Raw genomic sequence first — 21,267 nt, 5'->3', positions numbered from 1 at the left:
TGAGGCTCCGCGCAGGTGCAAATCACCCAGGGTGTGATTCAAGAGGCCACAAAGAAGAATCTGTTATTTGCTTCCACTCTTCTACAAGCAAAGCCAACAGATTCATTTTCAATTATTGTAGATCAATGCCTTCTAAGTGCCTTTCCAGTATCTGAATTCTACCTCTTAGATTATTCTTTGTCTTGTTCATGATGGTACATCAAGAATATAATCGCTCTCTACTCCTCCTGTGGGATGTCCAAAATTACCTTCAGAAAATTGAATCTGCCTTAATCCTACCCGAAATTTCACAGTACCTAATTACAGAATTGCAATCAATCATTAAAGCAAAAGAGACACCATTTGTGAATTTCACAGCTAATCTTATTGCAGCCTCGTGTCTTAGCAAGGGGCTTTTTAGTCTATGTGCTTGTCCCATTTCAAACTTAATTAGAGCTAACAATTTGCTTAAAGCCTGTCAAATTATGGGGAAAAATTTCCCAGGGTAGGAAGAAAAATAACTCTTGGCTTAGGTTCTGCAGAATGTATTTCCTTACTCCTCAGCAAACATGACAGTGAAAACTCAGCCAACATCCTCTAACACTGACAGCTGTCAGAAGAGGCAGAAAAAAAAGAGTTTTTAATATCGAAGTAATAATGTCTACAGTTTACTGCATAGTCACTTGCACAAGAGTGCTACTAGAGACCCCACCATCTGGTTTCTATTCTTTTGTTGTAGCTCTTCTTTTGTAAGCATATATAAATTTTTACACCCTATGGATTCCTTTTTTGTTGCAACTACATAAGAATACCTGGAGAAGGCACCTTTCTTTCATGAGAACATAAGGAGAATCCATAGGTGGGGATAATGGGAGCTGTAGTCCAGCCCACCCGGAGGAAAGCTGGATCACACAATTGTTGATATAGTTCACTGCTTTTGCCAGAATCCTACTGTGTCATTATGCTTGCACAATTTTCACTGGACAAAGAGCTCCATATTCCTCAGCTGCTGTGGAAAGGCAGTATCCTGAACATGTTTGTGCAAGTTGTGTTTGCATTTGTGTAAGGCTGCACAAGAGGGCTATGCTTTCTGTTGATATTGCTGTGATGATAAAGGTAGGAGGTAGGGTGAAAAGCATATATGGGTTCACAGGGCAAAAGGCACAATATAAATGTAAGAAATTAAACAACTCAGTCTCAAAAAATCTTGAACTTTTGTTGTCTGCCTGTGGCTGAATACAGAAGGGAACTGTTGAGGGCACTAATGTTGGAGGAATTTTTTAGTTAGCAGAGCATAAAGTACAAGAAACAGTTGCAGCACAGAAGAAATATGAAAGAGAATAGCTAAAAGTCCCAGCGTCCACCATGTCTTTTTTGTTCTCATAGTGACAAGCCCTTTGTATATAAAAAGCATTCTATAGCTGAGGTAGGAAAAAAACATATTTACTTACAACTGTGGAACAACAATCAGAAAAATAAAAAGGACAAAGAAAGAAATTGCAGTCTCAACCATAGTGGAAGACTGAAATCCGCCATGCTGGCCACATACATGATCAAAGTTCAGGAGTGGAGAGTTACATGTCTATTCAGGTCAAAAGTCAGAGCGGAAGGTAGGGTAGAAACAAACAACTGGAAGCACATAATCAGGAAGACAGGTGGGGGGTTGCCTCAACCCTGAGAAAATGACTTTGCTAATAGGTTAGTGGCAAGGCATAATTATGTTAGGCCGCGAAGCCCACTTCCTATTGAAACCTAGTGTTAGGTTGCCTGCAAGATTGTTATTTTTTCCGACTCTCAATAGTGGCAATTCTCAGCTGTGGCCTATGAAATCACATAGCTGCCACTTTATAGGCATGCATACAGTAGTTTATTTAATGACAGCCACTTACTCTTGATTAAGCTCTTACTAATGGCTTTGAAACTATGATCAGCCTACCCAATCCATAAATATTATGTTTGGTTGGTAAGCATCTACTCTGTTTGGGCTATTTCTCTCCCAGTTTCTTACTGCCCCAATCCAGATCTATACTGTCTATTGTTGCTGGCATCTTATTTATTCAGATGGGAGACTGAATTCCCGAGAAACAATATAATATGGATACATCAACATTACAACATTAACTTAACTGCTATCTGACGACCAAGAATATGCATCTTCCCCAAGTTGCACTGTGTTCCACTGAAGCTAAGAAAATGAGAGTAATGGATTTCAGAATGTGCTCCTTGCAAGTTTATTAGGATCTTTGCTTGTGCAGCACTTGAAAAACAGCTAGACTGCCATTACTGATTTTCTGCAATGAGAAGCCTCATAGGAACATTGGGTGTGTTCTTGAATGAATGGGATAGGCATCCTAAAGTAAATGCAGCCTCAAGGTCCCAGCACCAAATCCTCTTCAATGTACCCCACAACAGCCTATAATCCAATGCAGTGGGAGAGATGAATCACCGCTCACCCTGCTGAGACCAGGGCTGGCTATCAGTGTTTCTTGTTCTTTGACCACCAGAATTTTGAAATCCACTGTAAAAAGTCAAAAAGCAAAAGGAGGAAAAGTAAGATACAAATATACGAAATTGCCTGACATCTGGTTAGGTTATTGCTCCACCTAGCCCAGTGGCAAGAATACACAGAGGAATTATACCAGAAAGATCTGGATGTCCAGGACAACCCGGAGAGGGTGGTTGCTGACCTTGAGCATAACATCCTGGAGAGTGAAGTCAAGTGGGCCTTAAAAACCATGGCTAACAAGGCCAGTGGAGGTGATGGCAGTCCAGTCGAACTCTTTAAAATCTTAAAATATGATGTTGTTAAGGTGCTACACTCAATTCCAAACTGGAATTAAGATTGCCAGAAGAAATATCAACAACCCCTGATATGCAGATGGTACCACTCTGATGGCAGAAAGTGAGGAGGAATTAAGGAACCTTGTAATGAGGGTGAAAGAGGAGAGTGCAAAAAATGGTCTGAAGCTCAACATCAGAAAAACTAAGATCATGGCCACTGGTCCCATCACCTCCTGGCAAATAGAAGGGGAAGATATGGAGGCAGTGACAGATTTTACTTTCTTGGGCTCCATAATCACTGCAGATGGTTACAGCAGCCATGAAATTAAAAGACGCCTGCTTCTTGGGAGGAAAGCGATGACAAACCTAGACAGCACCTTAAAAAGCAGAAACATCACTTTGCCGACAAAGGTTCACATAGTCAAAGCTATGGTTTTTCCAGTAGCAATGTCTGGAAGTGAGAGCTGGACCACAAAGAAGGCTGACCGCCAAAGACTTGATGCTTTTGAACTGTGGTGCTGGAGGAGACTCTTGAGACTCCCTTGGACTGCAAAGAGATCAAACCTTTCCGTTCTGAAGGAAGTCAACTCTGAATGCTCACTGGAAGGACAGAACCTGAAACTGAGGCTCCAATACTTTGGCCATCTCATGAGAAGAGAAGACTCCCTGGAAAAGACCCTGATGTTGGGAAGGTGTGAAGGCAAGAAGAGAAGGGGATGACAGAGGATGAGATGGTTGGACAGTGTCATCGAAGCCACCAACATGAATTTGACCAAACTCTGAGAGACAGTGGAAGACAGGAGGGCCTGGCGTGCTCTGGTCCATGGAGTCACGAAGAGTCGGACATGATTTAATGACTAAACAACAACAACAAGCCCAGTAATGTCTATGTTAATTAATAACTTTATCCAAGATCGCAGAAAAAAGTATTTCTGGCACTCCACTCTGTGATCAGTTAACTAGAAGTGCCAAAAATTGGACTTTCTACAGGCAAAACACATGTTCTGCAACTGAGCTATGACCACTTACCATATGAAAACACTAGACCATGGAAAAGTTAATTCTACGGTTTAGATCTTCTAGATTCTTCAGCCAGCATGGCTGGTACCCACAGTGGCAGGCATTTCTGGGAGTCATGATTTTGTTTTAAAAAGTTACTTTTCTAAGGTTTGGCAAAGGCAGACTAATTTGTATACAGATGGTTAATGTGACCCAACACAGCTTGCCGAATGTAAAGATATAAGCAGAAATTATATCAAACAGACCATGCCAAGATTAGGCACAGAGAACTGGTCTTAGTAAGGAAAAGAAAGCTTCCTCCACTGATGAATGCAATGAATATATGAACTTTCCCAGCTTTCTAAAAACTCTTCAGCCAGTGTCCTCTTGAGCTTCCACTGAGTAAAAAATCCTGCCAGTGGAGTGACACAGGGTGGTTAGTTGAGTGAGTGACACCTTGGGCAAGTGGAGAGAGCAAGTTCTCTTCATGGAGAGCATGGACAGAACAACGGCAGTGCTTTTGCAAGCCCCACAATCGCATGTGACCATGTCAGTAGGACTTCCCATTCAGCAATGGATGAAGAGGATACAGGACGTTCAACCCTTTTTCCATTTACTACTCTTGGATAGTATCAATGGCCAAGGAAGAAGAACTCTGACATTGATGGAAACACAAGTGTTCAGTGGACTGAAAGATCAGAGGGAAATGAAGGAAATGGGTTTCTTTTAAATGTTAGATACCAAGAACAGGTTTGTGAATTTGAAGTGCTTCACTAATTTCTAATATAACTAGCATGGCCACCTGTGTGTGTGTGTGTGTGTGTGGGTGGGTGCAGAGACAGTGTCCAGGAAGCACAGACCCCCAGCGGTCATGACTGAGAGTTGGCAGTGTGGCCTCATCTTGCTCAGTGAAAGCATGCACACAGCTGGTTTGCCAAGAGTTAGTGTGGAGCCTTTTTCGCAACCTCCATGGAGAATCAATAAAAAATGAAGGCATTGTTGCTTTCTGACAGCCTATTACAGTTTAAAAGTAGAAGCTCCATTCCCAATGTGAAATTGTAAGGGCTTTTATTGCACTTAACTAAAGCTGTAAGCCGAGTGTCATGACTTGTGCAGGTGTTCTGCAGATCACTCACTCTAAGTTCCACTCTGCGGTGCCTCAATGGAGACAGATTCCGTCCTTTTCCAATCATGCCAACTCTTCCTGGACAGAATCAAGTTACTCTGAATTAGGCAGGTCTGTGCTTTCTGTCATGGCTGAACTGAGATGTCAGAGCTCAAATCGTTGCCTGAAAACAGTGGCAGCTAACAGAGAAAATGCTGAACACTGGACTGTGACCAAATCAGGGTTGCCAATCCTCCGGATTTATTTTATTTTTTTTGCCTGTGAGCTCTGCAAATAATTCTTAGCTGGGAAATTCCAGTTTAAAAGTCAATGGGGTGGCACGAGACAGATGCATTGCAAGCGCGTTATGGGCAGAAAACTGTATCTGTGGACTTATCTACCTGTCAGGCATGGACAAGCAGATAGATGGATGGACAGACAGAAGCTCCGTTCAGGTATTGCTAGCCTGGAAAACCAGGGTTCCAAATCATATGAAGAGGCTCGTCTGATAGCTTTTGAGACAGCAGCATTCCATGTATGGAGGGCAAGGGAAATTAAAAAGGGAGGTCAGGAATGACAACGGTTCCTGTATTTCATCACATACCCAGAAGTAACTTTTGGCCATGCTGGGTGGAGAATTCTTGCGATTACTGTCCAAAAAAGTAAAATCTACTACATCTCCAGAGCAGGTGATAGCCTGTGCACTTCCCCTCTGCCTCGTTTATTTGACATATTTTAAGAAACTCTGAATAAGGATGGATGGGTGGAGTTGTATCATTTATTCACATCACTGTGAATCACTTTGGGTTTTTCCCTTGCTACAGACACACAAAGAAGGTTGTGATATGCACTTTCTATTAGGCTATCTCTATTTTTAAAAAAGCAATGAATTAGCATGCCCTATGTCTGTACAACAACAACAACCAAATTCAGACGTGATGTTAATGTCACAAGAACGAGCCGTAGCCAGTCTCTTTCTCTCTGTGCACAAGGAGAGGAAATGCAAACTTTTGCATTGTGGTCTGTAACTAAGAGATCAGCAAAATACTTTGGTTTCTGCAAGCTAACCAACTTGCTGATATCAGAGCAGAATATGGCTGTGTTCAGATATTACAGAAGTCTGTGGTTTAATTCCTATACCAAGATTTGTTTTAAAGCCTGAACAGAACCCTGTTTTGCTTTGAGCCAACAAACCAGGACCTGAAGACGCAACAGGCTTGCAGTTTGTCATGTTTCGGACATCTTGACAAGTCACACAGAGCTGAAAATGAAAGAGGGTGGTTTAGATCTGCTCCCAGCCAAGCAGAAGAAGAGTCTCCTCCTCTCCTTTCAACAATACTGTTCTAGCAACGATCTAACCTTAAATTCAGAGAAAACCAAAATACTGGTTTTTGGCAAATCCTGGGCTCCGTCTTCCTGGAGAATCGGTAACTCCACATACCAACAGGTCCAGACCTTCAGATATTTGGGGATTCTTTTCCACTTTCGGCATTCATGGAGCCCACACCGCACCTCCGCAATCGCTTCTTCCTCTCTTTCCCTCAGTGCAATCTCCCGTTTTCACTTCCATGCTGGTAATCAGTATGTACCTGCTGCCACCAAAATTTTATACTCCAAGACAATTTCCCAGTTACTTTATGGAGTCCCAATTTGGATCGAGGCAGCAAACTCTGAAATCGATAAGGTGGCTGCCTCCTTTCTTAGGAAAATCCTCGGGATCCCTAATCTTATCAGACTTTCCACCATTACTCTAGAACTGGGTATCCACTTACCCTCTACCCTAGCCTGGACCACTACCTTCAAGTTCTGGCTCAGAATTCACCTCCTAACTCCCTCTGACTCGATCCTACAAGATTTATTAAAGGACCCCTACACTTCTACATGGTTTCACTTCATAGAAGCCAAACTATTGTCATTATCTCTCTCTGTCGAAACTCTAGCCGACATGAACCTCAACTCAGCATATCAAATCATTAGATCCAGTCTCTATGACCTTGAATATGCAACCCTATTCTCCCAATTGAACCCCACCTGCTCCCCTCTTGCTTTTGGCCTATCCCCCTCCCTTGGCCGCCCCTCCAATTATTTTAACCAATTGTCCAACCCTCAAAAAAGACGAGCTTTTATGCTCGCTAGGCTGAATATCTTTCCATCAGCAGCCCACTTTGGGAGATTCACTCGAACCCCCCGCCCCAACAGATTGTGTCATTCTTGTGCATCCGAACCCGACTCCCTGGACCACATCTTACTCCGGTGCCCATCCCACAACATCCCCCGTAAGTGGCTACTAGGCCCACTCCTCTCTTCCCTCTCCCCTTTCTTCCTCGACCTTACCCCCATACTCCTGAGCGATTTCTCGCCTTTTATCACCAGTCAAGTTGCTGACTTTCTCCTAACTGTTATGAAGACCTCCCCTCCCCCCTCCCCCTCCCCCCTCCCCCTCCCCTAAACCCTCTATAAATCTCTTTGAACCTAGCCTACTACAATCCCAACCTCACCCTTCCCCCCATCCGGTATTGGAATGTAACTATCCTGTGTACTCCCTGTACCCTGTAATGCCAATAAAGGTTTCTGTATGTATGCCAAGCAGAAGATGGGCAAAGGAACACATGTTCTTTATGCTTCCAAACATCACACAAATAGGCCCACATTGAAGCCATCTGCGTTTTGCCGTTATGTCTGAATTGAAGACGGCTGACAAACATGTATTAAGACAACTGCTCTGCACCAAGTAAAAGAAGAATAAAGCATGCATATGAGTCTCAAGCAGAGCGAAAGCAGACACGCAAGTCAGAACCATGCTTTCATTACTGTGGATCTGGAAGATCAACTCAGGGCTTGGTACATTATTTTTCTTTAAAAGAATCCCTTTCATTATGCATTACTTTGAATTGGCCAGATGATAATTATCCTTACCCCACCCGCAAAAGTATCCTGTTGTTTTATGTATAATTGGCACATTGCATTGTCATTACCAGCAAGGCCAAAGTGTGTGTGTGGGAAAGGAACCCCCAGAGAAATGCCCTCTCTCTGTTGAGAGAGAATTTGGGAAATATTTTAATGATTAATGCTAGCGTAGTCATCTTGAAAATACTTGCAAAAGGTATTTTCTTGCTGCCTTGGGTCCTTTTGAGGAGAAAGGTGGAGTAATTTTTTAAATAAAATAAAGTAAAATAGAATACATAAATTGCAAAAGATAAAATAAAACAATAGTTCACTTCTAGCATAGAGATAATAATGAAAAAACTTGCAAAATTCCTCTCAACATGCCTTTAAAAGTCTTTAAAAACAATTTTTGGAACAAATTGTGAAACATTACTCACTAAACTAAAAAGTTACTTTGTAACTTGTTACATTTACTTTTGAAATGTGGGCTTGAAATGTGTTGCCCCCAAAATAACTAGCTAAAGGTAACATTACTCATAACTAAGTACATCAACGCTCTGCTCAAAATGTGATGTGTGTTCTTAAGTATGGTTAACACAATTTATCCGCCAGGATACAACAGTATAAAGGAACACACTACCAGAGGAACATCCCTTATCTTGTGTCGAACCCTTAGCTCATTTAGCTCAGGATTATCAATCTTGACTGGCTGTGTCTTTCCATGGCTCCAGATAAGACTCTTTCTTAGCCCTTCTTGGAGATCTAAGGTATCTCTGGTGGTTCCCCATTTATTTATTAACTAGGCTCAGCAGATGTGACGGGGTATGTTCAGGATGACATGGTGGTATTGAAAAATGGTACTGCAAAATAACACACCAAATACTAGCCTTGAAAGATCTGTACATCTGTTTTTGTGATGTTTTTCTATACTAGTCTTTCTAGCAGCTCCTTTCTCCAGTTTTCATGGAGGCTGCCTCCATGAAAAGGACAATTCAGTTTTGTTTAATGGCAGCATCTCTTCTTTATCCAAATTTTGCCTCCTCTCTTTATTGCAAGTGCAACATGAAAAATTCCAAATGCTAAATGACAAAACATACGGTAAGGCATGACATGTAAATTGTGCTCCTAAAAACCACGATAGACCAGTTTAAGCGGTGGCAACTGCCATTTACACTATTGATTTCAGTGTGACATTGAAGGACCAAATTCAATCACTATTCTCTTTGGTTGTCAAAGGTTAATAGTGGTTGAATTTTGGACCAAAGGAATGAGGCAAACATTGCCAGGTGAAAATAGTACTGTAAATTGTTTCCTTCTGAAGAAAAGTCAATACATCTCTTTCTCTCTCTTCCCGTTCTTTCATACAAAAACAAACAAACAAACAAACACGACTGGCAGATTTTGGCTGCAGCTCAGGAGAAGCTGGTGTAATAAATGCTTGCATCAAACCTACTGGTTCTTTGGATCCCCCTCCGATTACTCTGCTCTATCAAATATTAGGGATGTGGTGGTGCTGTGGGTTTAACCACAGAAGCCTCTGTGTGCTGCAGGGTAAGAAGACCAGCAGACGTAAGATCGAATCCATGTGACGGAGTGAGCGCCCGTCACTTTGTCCCAGCTCCTGCCAACCTAGCAGTTCAAAAGCATGTAAATGTGAGTAGATAAATAGGTACCACCACAGTGGGAAGGTAACGACATTCTGTGTCTAGTCGCACTGGCCACGTGACCACGGAAACTGTCTATGGACAAATGCTGGCTCTACGGCTTGGAGACAGGGATGAGCACTGCGCCCTAGAAAAAGGCCTATCTTTTATGTGCAGTTTCCAAATTGAAGTTACCTTGTAGGAAAAGGAAAGCTGCTAAATTATGCCAGGTGAGGATATTTTTCTCGCGCTCCCAGCAACTCTGGAGACAGCTGTACATACTCACAACAGCACCAAGAGCCTTAGTCTCTGCTTAGTCTCTAACAGCCTTAATCTCTACCGTGAAAATCTTCAGCAAGGTCAGTCCCTGTTGTAGCATTCTCTGAATTGTGTAAATTGTTATGGCAACATAAAGGATCTGGGGAATGAAAGTCAAAGATTGAAAAATTTTACAGATCCATGCAAGAGTGGGTTGGATCCTGGATGTTCCTCAATGCAAAATGAATCTTAAGATGCAGATATAAGGAATCTATTTTCCCTTCTCTCCTTCGCCTCCAGAACTCTTCCATAGGTAGGTGTTCACAGTATCAGTATATATCCTGCAGACCTGCTTTACTAATTCGGCATGAAATCAAATTACTGACTTACAACACTGAAAAAGACAAGGAAATTAACAGCATTAGAATGCTATTTTAAAACTCCTGCCAATGATGGCAATGAGGGTGGGGAGACAGTCTACAACTTCTTACAGGTCAAATCACTTCACCCTGGCCATTTCCTTACGAGCAAAATAAAATTTCTCCTATCACCGTACAAAAAGGTGGTACATAGTATGATTAAACAATATTTCAGCTCTTTAGTTCATGCAGAGGTTACCTGCCAGAGGGCATAAAGGTTTGATTAGGTCTATGTCGGACGTGAGAAATTTCAAAGGAAAACCGTACACCTCTAATATATGAATCCTACATCTACAAATGACTTATTTTTTAACTTGTGGCCAGGTAGGGCAAACGTTTAGTCCCCCATTCTATTTCATGCTGGAAGAAATGAATAAGTATTGCAGGAAAATGACTGCCTCTCAAATGATCAAGAGGTATATCAAAGAGCATAAGTATTATGCATTGGATAGATCTTTCGTTTTTATTTGGTTTTATTTGGCAGAATCTGACTAGTCTCAGTATGGAAAAAGACAAAATGGAAAATTATTTTAAAGCCTTGAAACTGCTCTGTTGGGTCATTTCAATAGTCCATCTAACCAACCTTCCTGTATCTAATAAGCTACTATGTACAAAGAATTCATGAGGTGCAACAAATTCTTTCAGACTAATAGCATCAGTCTATATAGAACATGACATGTGCACATTTTCTGATACATATAGAAAGTACAGCATGATGTCCTGAGCAATGCTGAATTTGACTACGGAGACCTGGGTTCAAATAAACCTAACGCTTTGCCTTGAGGGACGTGGTGGCGCTGCGGGCTAAAGCGCAGAAGCCTGTGCTGCAGGGTCAGAAGACCAGCAGTTGTAAGATCGAATCCATGCGACAGAGTGAGCTCCCGTCGCTTTCTCCCAGCTCCTCGCCAACCTAGCAGTTCGAACGCATGTAAATACGAGTAGATAAATAGGTACCATCTCAGTGGGAAGGTAAAATGGCATTCCCTAGTCATGCTGGCCATGTGGTAACGGAAACTGTCTTCGGACAAGCGCTGGCTCTACGGCTTGAAAAAACAGGAAGAACACCACCCTGTAGATTTGGAACTCGACCGGACTAAAATGTCAAGGGGAATCTTTACCTTTACCTAAGACTTTGCCTTAAACCTAATGAGCTTCTAACTCACCTCACTCAGTCTTATCTAAACTCAGCAGCAACAGCTCTCTGGGGTCTGAGAGAGGTGAGTGGGCGATATGGCTCGAAAATATGTGCTCTACCACCAAGCTCAGTCCCTTCCCTTAAGAGGTTCAAGTTATGTCCAGGCACAAAGCAGTGTGAGGATTGTTTGTTTGTTTTAACAGTCACCATTTCTAACTTCAGTGTTATGAAGATAAAATGGAAAGTGGCATGAACCATAGACTCTAGACTCTCTGGAGGAAGGGTGGAGTGATTATGTATTATACAAATGAATATAAAGCACTGAAAACACGGAACAGTTTATTATCTTGACTTGCTATTCAGAGTTATGCTCCCATTTAAAAACACCATCTCACTGTCTCTAGTTCTGCAATGATATTAGACAAACCCCTTACACCCTGAAAGGGATTCAGTACGTAAACAAGTTTGTTGTGGGGCCAAATACTACTATATGTAACACATGCTTCTGCTGAAGCTATGGCAGGGTTCACTGAGCACGGAGTTGGACTCGATAGCCTTAGAGGTCCCTTCCAACTCCATTATTCTATGACTGGGGCTGTGATGAGTTACCATCTGTCCCGCTCATCTCCCTTTCAAATGTTCACAATATCTGCCAGGAGACATGGGCATATATTTAGTGAACATCAATGTTGTATAAGTGGAAGACCAAAGCACAGAGAAAAGAATAGGAGGCTTGCCCTCTCCGCCCCCCCTGCCCCCCCCCATTCTGAATTTCAGACTTTCAGGATATCATTCTTTGTTCTTCATATCTGATTTAGGAGAAAAGGAAGAAAGAAGTAGGAATAAAATAGATTTGGAAAGAAGCCAATGCCGAAAGGAAGACATGGAACTAAATGAGTTATTGGTATATTCCAGTAACAGTAGTAATTTTGTCCTTGCTTGCTAGAAAGCAACAGCAGGAGAGGAGATTAAAGAAAGCTACAGGAAGAAAAAAAAAAGGAAAAAAGAAAGGAAAACAGATGCCCAGGAGGCAAAGGGAAAGAAAAGCAGTTAAAACAGAAACTGGGTAAAAACAGGGACATTATATATGACCTAGTAAAATAAACAAATAAAGAGGCTGGGAGACCCTGCAACAAGCAGATCAGAAAATGGCAACAAATATATATATGTAAGGCTGAGCAGTGATTTAAACGATGCTTTGTGTTTGATTCAAGCTGGGTTATTATTTTCTCCTATCAATCCATCTTGAATTAGCCCTGAATGTGTGAATAATTTAATTCAGAGAAAGCAACCAAGTCAAAATATTTAATGTTTTGACCATGCATCTTCCCAGGATCAAATATACAGGAAAAGAAAATAAGGAATCTCTCTCTCTCTCTCTCTCTCTCTCTCTCTCCCCCCCCAAGTTCTTGCAAAACTAGGTTTTAAAAGGAGGAACCAAACATTCTTCTGATGCTGAGGGTAGTTTAAGCAACTGGTTCTTAACCTTTGTTACTCAAATGTTTTTGGACTGCAACTCCCAGAAGCCTTCACCATCAGCTCTGCTGGCTGGGGTTTCTGGGAGTTGCAGTTCAAAAACACCTGAGTAACAAAGGTTAAGAACCACTGGTTTAAGCAACAGCAGATCAACGTAAACAGATGCATTTGCTGTTGTGTTCCTGGAGGGCTGCCTTTACAAAAGCCTTAAAGGACTTTACCTGGCCTCAAGTGTACCTGAACCAGTGGGATCTCCAGAGCAAAAGATGCAACAGGATGGCAAATGCTGTGCTCTTTGGGGCAGAAAAGGAGTAGCAGTATTCCTTTACATATTTATGTGTTAATTGCAAGTGTCCTTCTAACCTCTGTCTAGAAGTCTCTAAAAACAGAACTCTTGAACTCCTTGAACAGCCTGGTCCAATGCTCTTGGTCCAATTTGGCTTTATAATGAAGACTTCCCAAGGCTGAAGAGGAGCTGCAGTTAGGAATTTGATCAATATCATGAAGGCCCACCTCCTTGTCAATCAACTGCAATGCACCCATGGCACGTTATGCACACTTTAAGGAACACCAAAAAGACTGTAGTCTGTATTTTACAGAATTGCATAAATTCAATTGTGATTGTACCTCTATGTTATGAGAAGAAACACAGTTTTAACCAGGTGATTACTGCTTTTTATCAGAGTCCAGTTTCACTAGCTAATTTTCAAAGGCTGGGAGTTGGGGAAGAAGTAAGAGAGGACCAACTTCTGTCAAAGGACTACTATTAGAATAAGACATCGTAGTGACACTTCCCTCACTGTGGCTGGGTACATCGCCTGTGTGCACACATGGATGCAAACTTGATAGGAAGACATCAACTAGACATAAACAAACGGTCAACAAAGCATCTTGTTGAAGCAATTTGCAAGGAAAACCAATCTCTCTCTTTCCAGATTTTCTATACATTTTTTTGCTTGATGCTTTTTAAAAAAGTGACGCCAGCTTAACGGCTCCAGCTTACCAGCTCACTAGAAGTCCAAAACACAATCTTTGACTATGTTCTAGTTGTGCTGGGAAAACTGCAGAGTGAGAAACCAAAACATAGTCCTACATTAATGACAGGGCACTAGGCAAAGCTTGTTAAAACAACACAGGTATTTAGCTTTGCCTCCCAGCCAATAAACTTAGAGTCAGCTGGCCAATTTAACCCTTGACCTCATATGGATCCATCAATCATTACGCTCTGCTAGGTTGTAAATATTGTTCCTTCCAGCCTAGACCGTAAAAAGTACAGTTCTGTATAACATTTACAGAAAGGGATAAAGATGCTCCGCAGAAAGTCCAGTAGCAAAATACAATGAACATAAAGCCAACAAATGTAGATTTATTTTATTTTATTTCACCTTTCTTCTTAAAGGGACCCAACATGGTTGTGGGTGAGGGGGACTGTGTGGAATGGAAGCAGCATTTAGATGGAATTAATTTTACCATGCACATTCCATCATAAGATTTACACTCATTGTTAGAGACCAATAAGCTTCTGATCTTCAGATTTAAAACAATCTGTGAACACTGCAGCATGGGGTGTGCAGATGGCCAGATGGATGGTTTCTGACAGAGGCTGGATAGAGGCTGGAACAGATCCCCACCCAAAGTTGTGTGCTTCTGATCAAGGTAAATCCTGAAGAGTTCTCCCTCCCCTCAAAATAGAAATAAACACATTTCAGCTTCCCTTTCCCTCCCTTTTCTTCCTTCTTTGCATAAGCCATTGCTAACCTGTGCCAGCAGGAATAATGTATGCAAGCACTGGAAGCCTCTTCAATGTGTAGTCAGTGGGGAGCACAACCCAGCTACCTGCATTTTTACACATCTTCCAGCAACGGGAGAATCAAAGAGCCAACTGCTGAATTTTAGTGCCAAAGACTATCCAGTGAATAAGACCCCTTGGAGAAACTCGGATCCACAAAATCAATAATATGCTATTATTGTTATGACATAAACATGTGTGTATGTAATAGCAATCAGCTTTGCTTTCCCTATAATGTGATTTTTTTTTCTTTTAATATTTCATACATTTCTATTATCTGTTAAATAAATTCTTCATTTAAAACCTTATTTCACTGGCTTAGAGCATTACATTATGGAAATCAGACTGCTGTTAGCTTATAATTTCCATCTGGAAGAATGCTGTGTGCCCCAGAACACTTCCTCGTTGTTTCTATTTGAATTCATAAACCAGAACATCCCCTAGATTTAATACAACTTGCATTTAAACTCCACACTTCCCCACTACAGCATTTGCCCATTCTTTCTAGCCTTCAGTATTACTGGTCTTTCTGCAAATAGATTTGGTGAAAGCGTGTGACATTGGAAATTAATGCTGAAACAAACTCCTATACCAAGGAACTTGTGAGAAATATAATGGATTGTGGATCGAGGTCCCAAGGCCCCTTTCTTTTCAAAATATAACTGGCAACGTTTAATACCCACTTTCATAAAGAGTCATTGTTATCATGTGTAGTGTGCCTCTCCTTCTGTGGAAAAGCAGCCAGTATAACACTGTCCACAAGCAGTTTTCAACAGCTACCCCTTTGAAAAAATGTTATGGTATCTCTTAACCCATATCCATGACAAATTAACATGCACAGATACAAAGATAACTCTTTTACACTGGTGGAAATGAACATTTCATGCTTTGTCAGTTGCCAGTAAAATACTCTCCCGTCGCACTTCTTTCTAACCTTCCACATTCCCAGTCCTTCTACAAACAGATCTGGAACAGAACCCAGGCTTGGTGCCTCATCTGTGCCAGCCAGCTGTATTCCAGTCAGGAAAGAATCACGGAGGAAGACCTCAACGTTTGCTTGCATCAAATGGGTAGGGTTGTGTCTCCTTCTGGGTAGCCATCTATAGGATTGCACAGTGAGGACCTGGGTTCCTTGATTCACACAAGCAATGGCTTAGAAGGAAGTCATTGGTCCAGCCCCTGTGTTAAAACAGGTTCTGTCATGTCTCTTATGACATGGATTTCAAATAACCATAAAATGCCACTGCTGTAGCTAACCTTCTGTAAAATGCCTATGAGCTCAAAGTTGCTTGTACTGCATTTCCCCAGAGACGCTGGTCCACATTAAGAATGCATAAAGTACAATTCTGTCAGAGCATTTTGGCAACTATTTGTTATGATATTGCTTCCTGTCAAGCGCATAATGCAATTTTGTCTTCCATAAAAATAAACGCTGTGTGTAATCTCAGACTCTTGTCACTTCCCACATTTCTAGCACTAAATATTTAAACAAGGGGAGGCCGGAGAATCCCAGGCTAGCAGTCGACATTGTGGGTTCTTAGCCCCTAAGGTATGACTATCAATGAAATGGCATAGTGTTGCTGAAGAGACATGAAAGAGATAGCCATTAGAAGTCCTACCTGCCCACAGGCCAAGCCCATGCCTCTCTCTCCCATGCCATGCGGACAAGATAAATTTAACTCCAGGGCATCAGCTCCAGAAGCCTGCATGACATATACAAAAGAAAATATCAAATATTAACTGGCAAATCGTATACCACTTCACTGAAGGTAATTTCCCAAATGACAACCTGATGTGTAGATAACTCACAGCACATGAAATATTCCCTCCTCCTTGCCTTACATGCACATACCATCAATATTTATTTTAGCTCATGACTAATTCAAAGCAAAATGGAGCAAAGAAAAAGCTGAACACTATTTTAAAGGGACACATCTAAAAGGAAGCATTTTCTTGGTTGGTTTTATTGGCTGATGTGTACCCTCGCACCCACCCACCTCCACTACCGATGGCAGTACTTTAGAAAGCAGGCTGGTATATCAGATTGTTGAATAAACCCTGATGTAAAAAGTTCCTGCATTTAGTAAATGGACATAGGAGAGGGGTACGTTACTAAGTCATTTTCTCTACTATGCATGTTTTTTTTTAGCATAGACAATTTCTCAAATATACAATTGTGATAGGGTTTGTTAAAATGTTTAGAGAGTTCCTCTTCTTGTAAACAAAATGACAATAATGGAATATCATTTAAAAATCTGTATTAACTACATTCAGTTGTTGTGTCTTAATTGTGTCACTGTTAACATCAAACAATAACTTTTCAGGTAAACAATCCCATAACAAAGGTAATGACGTATTTAACAGATCTTCTAATAAATCTTTCTTGGTTGTTGGATTTCCTCAGATTCCCACTCCTCATGGCACAGATGGTCCTGCAACAAGGGTGTCTGGACTATTCCCCTTCTATTGGTTTTTCATTCAGTTGAGGAGGCTTGAGATGATTCACGTATCTCACAGGGCCGCGTCCCCTTGGGAAGACTAACACAGTCCATTCCTTTGGCATAAGTCCTTCAATTATCGGTTTTGTCCCTATATCTTTATCACCTATCTCTTTGCCAGTATTTATTTCTTCCTTTCTACATTCTTTATTCAAATCTCCCTTTGGTACTTTAAATATTCTAGTATCGTATGGTTCCGTTTCTTCCCAATCCTCCTCACATACCACTACTTTTCTGTTTCTCCCAACTGACCATTTCATTCCATTGTGAAGAAAATGTTTACCTCCTCTCGAGCCTTTCCTCTTGACCCCCCCTTTTGTTCTCATTCCCAACTCTTTCATATCTTCCTCTATCTCATGCACATCTGACTCCTGTTCCTCACCTACCACTTTTATTTCTTTCTCTTGACTTTCCCTTTCGTGCGCTTCTCCTTCCCTTTCAGACCACTGAGGAGACGGCACACTCTCCATCTGCTTTACCTCCTGCTAACAGTCATTTCAGACAACTGGTTTTGGTGATATTTTCATAAACCTGCAAATAAGATCCCTTGAAGGAGCTTGGATCCACAAAAAGGAATCATGTGGTATCCTCATCATTATTATATAAACGTATATGTACTGTATGCAGTAGTAATCTGTATTACTTTCTCCATAATGTGAACTAATGTTAAACTAACAATCCAATACAATTTAAATATTAAAACACATTGGTTGGAATCCTGTCATTTACTTACACAGGTCTAATTCCAACAGTGTAGAATGTCAGCAGTGAATTGCTGCCAGTTAAGAAAGCAGATTTTGTTTTACTTGCCACGTAATAAGTCATTTGACTGTCCTGTGGCAAACCCCTGCCCCATCCTGCAGGAGTTGACTTCTGAATGGTCAGCAATCCGTAAAATGTTTGCTGTTGGCATAAGAATATATGCCGCCAGGCATAAGAAGCAGGATTCTACTCAATTAGCTATCATATTAAAAGAGAATGTAAGTGAAAAGCATCTTAAGAACATCTCGGTTAAAAATAATAATTACAGTGAACAGCAGAGAAGTGCTGCACATCTGTTAAAACCCATTTTTGGCATTAAGTCTTGTGTTGCTCATATTCAATGCATTCATTAAAAAGTAAATCTTTTCTCCACCTCTAGTGGTCAGCTTCATTCAGAAAGTACCTATTCACAATTTATTCAGAAGATATAAAAAGCTAAGCACGCTCAGAGATGGTTCGTGACCTGAGTCGCAGAACAGCATTTATACCATATTGCCAGGAATACCTTCCCATGAAATTGGAAGATAGATGTAGCTCTTTGACTGTCTTGTCCTCCTATGTGATGAAGAGATCTGCTTGTTGCTGGTGGCAGTTTCTACCTGGCATGGTTGTTACTCCTTGCTCACTTTTCCGTTGTCAGATTAGGAGAAAGCCACGGGTGCCTACATGCTTGACAGGGCCTACTAGGTAGATTATTCATCCTAATTCTGCCAGTAGTGAATACGTTTTTAGATATTTCTACTGTTTCAGAAACCTGTGAAGCTGATCTGATGAGAAGCAGTAGTGGGACAAAAAGAACTAGGTGAGTGCATCTCTGCGCACAACACAGGAATTCATGCTTCTTCCAAATCACCTTCTGCTATGTTTCCAAAGCAAAGTATTGTCTGTTCCAAGCATGAGTTTCAAAATCTGTGTGATCTTGGCAACTCTTCTAGTAAAATGGCAGACTGCAAAGTTCCATTTCCTTCCTACAGACATCATAGGCACTATCTTCTCTATGTGTTCTGGCTAGTAACCTGTTGTTTTAGGCAACTGCAAAAGGGGTATTTTTCAAGTATTCCCTGCACCCCAGCAGGATTGCACTGATTGTTAAATAGATTGTGCAGCTGCTCACAAGATTAACTGTGCAACTTGTTGCACAATTGGGCATGCATCAGGAAAGCTGCCACTGTGGGGGAAGGCTTACATGATTTCTCTTATGCTGTGACTTAAGACATCATCTTTTGCCTTTATTTATTTCTGGTATGCACTCTTGTGGAGGCTTTCAATGCTTCTAGTTGCCCTTCCTCAGATTCAGAGGAATGTGTAAATCGTCACAGTAGGCATCTGCACAGCCACTTCTTTTTAGAATACAATAATAACAGTGATAATAATAATTAGGAGGAGGATTTCTATGACATTTCACATTTTCCCTGCAACCTACATTTGAATCCACAAGCAAGTTCAAACATGTTTATGAGCAATTTGCCCTTTCTCACCAGATTACTCATAAACATGGTCAAAACCAGCCATAAACTCAAACATAGGTTGCAGGGGGGAAATGATATGTCATAGAACTCCTACCCCTAGCCATACTGATATCAAAATTTTTCTAAGTATGAAACACTTGCTTCACATGTGCTAGAGCAAAAAAATTGAACAGCCACAGTTTTGCTACATATTTAAAGGCTTTCCAAAGCCTCATGAGCCAGTCCAGTTAAACCAAAAACCTGATAAAGAACATTTTCACATTTGTCCACAACCTGAATTCAAACACAGCAAAATGATTGTATTGAAGAGGGAAAGGGAGAGAGAAAAGTTTACCCAAAGTTCTTCAGGGGTTCGTACAGGTCAGGATTAATTCTGAGATACGATTTAAATTCAGAGAGGAGATCTTATTTTATCTGAAAATTTTTCCTATCGCTATGAATTATGAAGGAATAGCAGGTCTATCATGATTAAACGAGTCATGGCCTGAAGATCTATATTCAACACCCAGCAAGAGAAATTGGGTGATTTTTAGAGGAGTATGATGCAGACTTCAGGAACCTCTTACTTGAAACTGAATCCACTATCCTGTGATGAAGAAACCATTAAAAGAGTTCCTAGCCCAGGCAAATGAGCATTTATGTTCAGGGCACGGATAACTCCACAAGAAAGGAAAGGGCAGCAGTAAGGCTTTACCCTACTCCCTCCTTGTCTGCCTCAATTAAAAGACCGCAAGTAATTTCCTGGAAGACATCCGTTCACTGAATACATTTTTTTAAAAGTTGGATTTAATGAAGTCAGCAACAAAACCAGTAAAGAGGTTCCTGAGAATTTGAGTCCGGCTTTCAAAGTTTTGGAATATGTTAACATTTGAGCCACAGACAAATCAAGTCCCTCAGGCTACTCTTCTCAGAATTCTAAATGGGCCAAAACGGGTGTGATTTTGATTAAAGGTAAGCATTTAGACACAGCCATTTTTTTTAAAAAAAATAGCCACCTCAGATTCAGAGGACAAAAAAATTGGAGGTGGTTAATTTGTTTCTTCCTGCCACACTCCACTACAGACAAATATCACAGCACCTCTCTCAGCTTGGGGTAGTTCCAACTAGAATGAGGGGTCTCATGAACACTGCTTTGGGGGCTGATATTTGGTGGGGTGGCATCAGTTAACAGGGAAGGGTAAGCGATATTGGCCAAAATTGTGTTGCCTAATGTGGTCAAATGCACTAGAGTAGGCCCACTGAATCAATGAGGTTTGGTAAGTCAACTCCTCTGTAGGTTCTGTTGATTCAAATGAGCCTAGTAAGTTAGAGTAGTGGATTTGAATCAATGGAACTTACGCTGGAGTTGACTTACTAAACTCCAATGATTCACCTGGCCTACTCTAGTACAATTTACTACACTAAGCAAGAGGACTTTGGCCATTAACTCTATGATCCCCAAACTATCTGGGGTACACTGCAGTGACTAGTTAAACTATTAGAAGTAAACACATCAAATCTTTACATGCATCAATGTTACATTTAGTTGGATTCCTTAGCAGGGACAAACAATATTTCAGCAGCAGAGTCCACATGCTTTGCACAGAGAGCCTTCAGGATGCAGTATCAAGCACCTCAATCTAAAAGGATCCAGCAACAGGCACGATGGCCTGGAAAGTTGCTGCTGCTTGGAATTGACTATGTTAAACTAGATGGACAGATGGGTGGCATCATCAGGTATAAGGCAACTTCTGATGCTTCTACCAGATGTTTTGCCCCTCCCCCCAACTACTGAAGATGGAGGAATCCACAAACTTTATTGATGAGCATGGTGCAGGAGCCTTGTGGTGCCGTGAACTGTAGTACTGCAGACAAAACTCTGCTCATGATCAGAGTAGCTGGTTTGAGGCTGACTCAGCCTTCCATCCTTCTGAGGTCAGTAAACTGAGTACCCAGCTTGCCATGGGGGAGGGGAGAATATAGCCTCCATAATGAAATTGTAAACCACCCAGAGAGTGCTTTAACCATTATGAGGCAGTATATAACAGCATGCTTGGCTTGGCTTATGCTTTATACATGCAAAGATCTT

At 41.3% G+C, this 21,267-nt stretch overlaps 1 protein-coding gene across 2 annotated transcripts in view; it reads right to left on the bottom strand.

Annotated features, from left to right (window-relative positions):
* DPYD (dihydropyrimidine dehydrogenase) overlaps positions 1-21,267 on the bottom strand; it is a 623,728-nt gene that overhangs the window by 157,590 nt on the left and 444,871 nt on the right. For both annotated transcript variants that reach the window (XM_020801233.3, XM_072997958.2), the window contains exon 16: positions 16,090-16,173. In XM_020801233.3, coding sequence (XP_020656892.3) covers positions 16,090-16,173 — 84 coding nt within the window. The remainder of the gene's footprint in view (positions 1-16,089; positions 16,174-21,267) is intronic.

The sequence above is a fragment of the Pogona vitticeps genome, chromosome 4 (assembly GCF_051106095.1).
Source record: "Pogona vitticeps strain Pit_001003342236 chromosome 4, PviZW2.1, whole genome shotgun sequence".
Taxonomy (NCBI): domain Eukaryota; kingdom Metazoa; phylum Chordata; class Lepidosauria; order Squamata; family Agamidae; genus Pogona; species Pogona vitticeps.
Note: the sequence above shows the minus strand (reverse complement) of the source record. Positions and strands in the feature narration are given on the sequence as shown.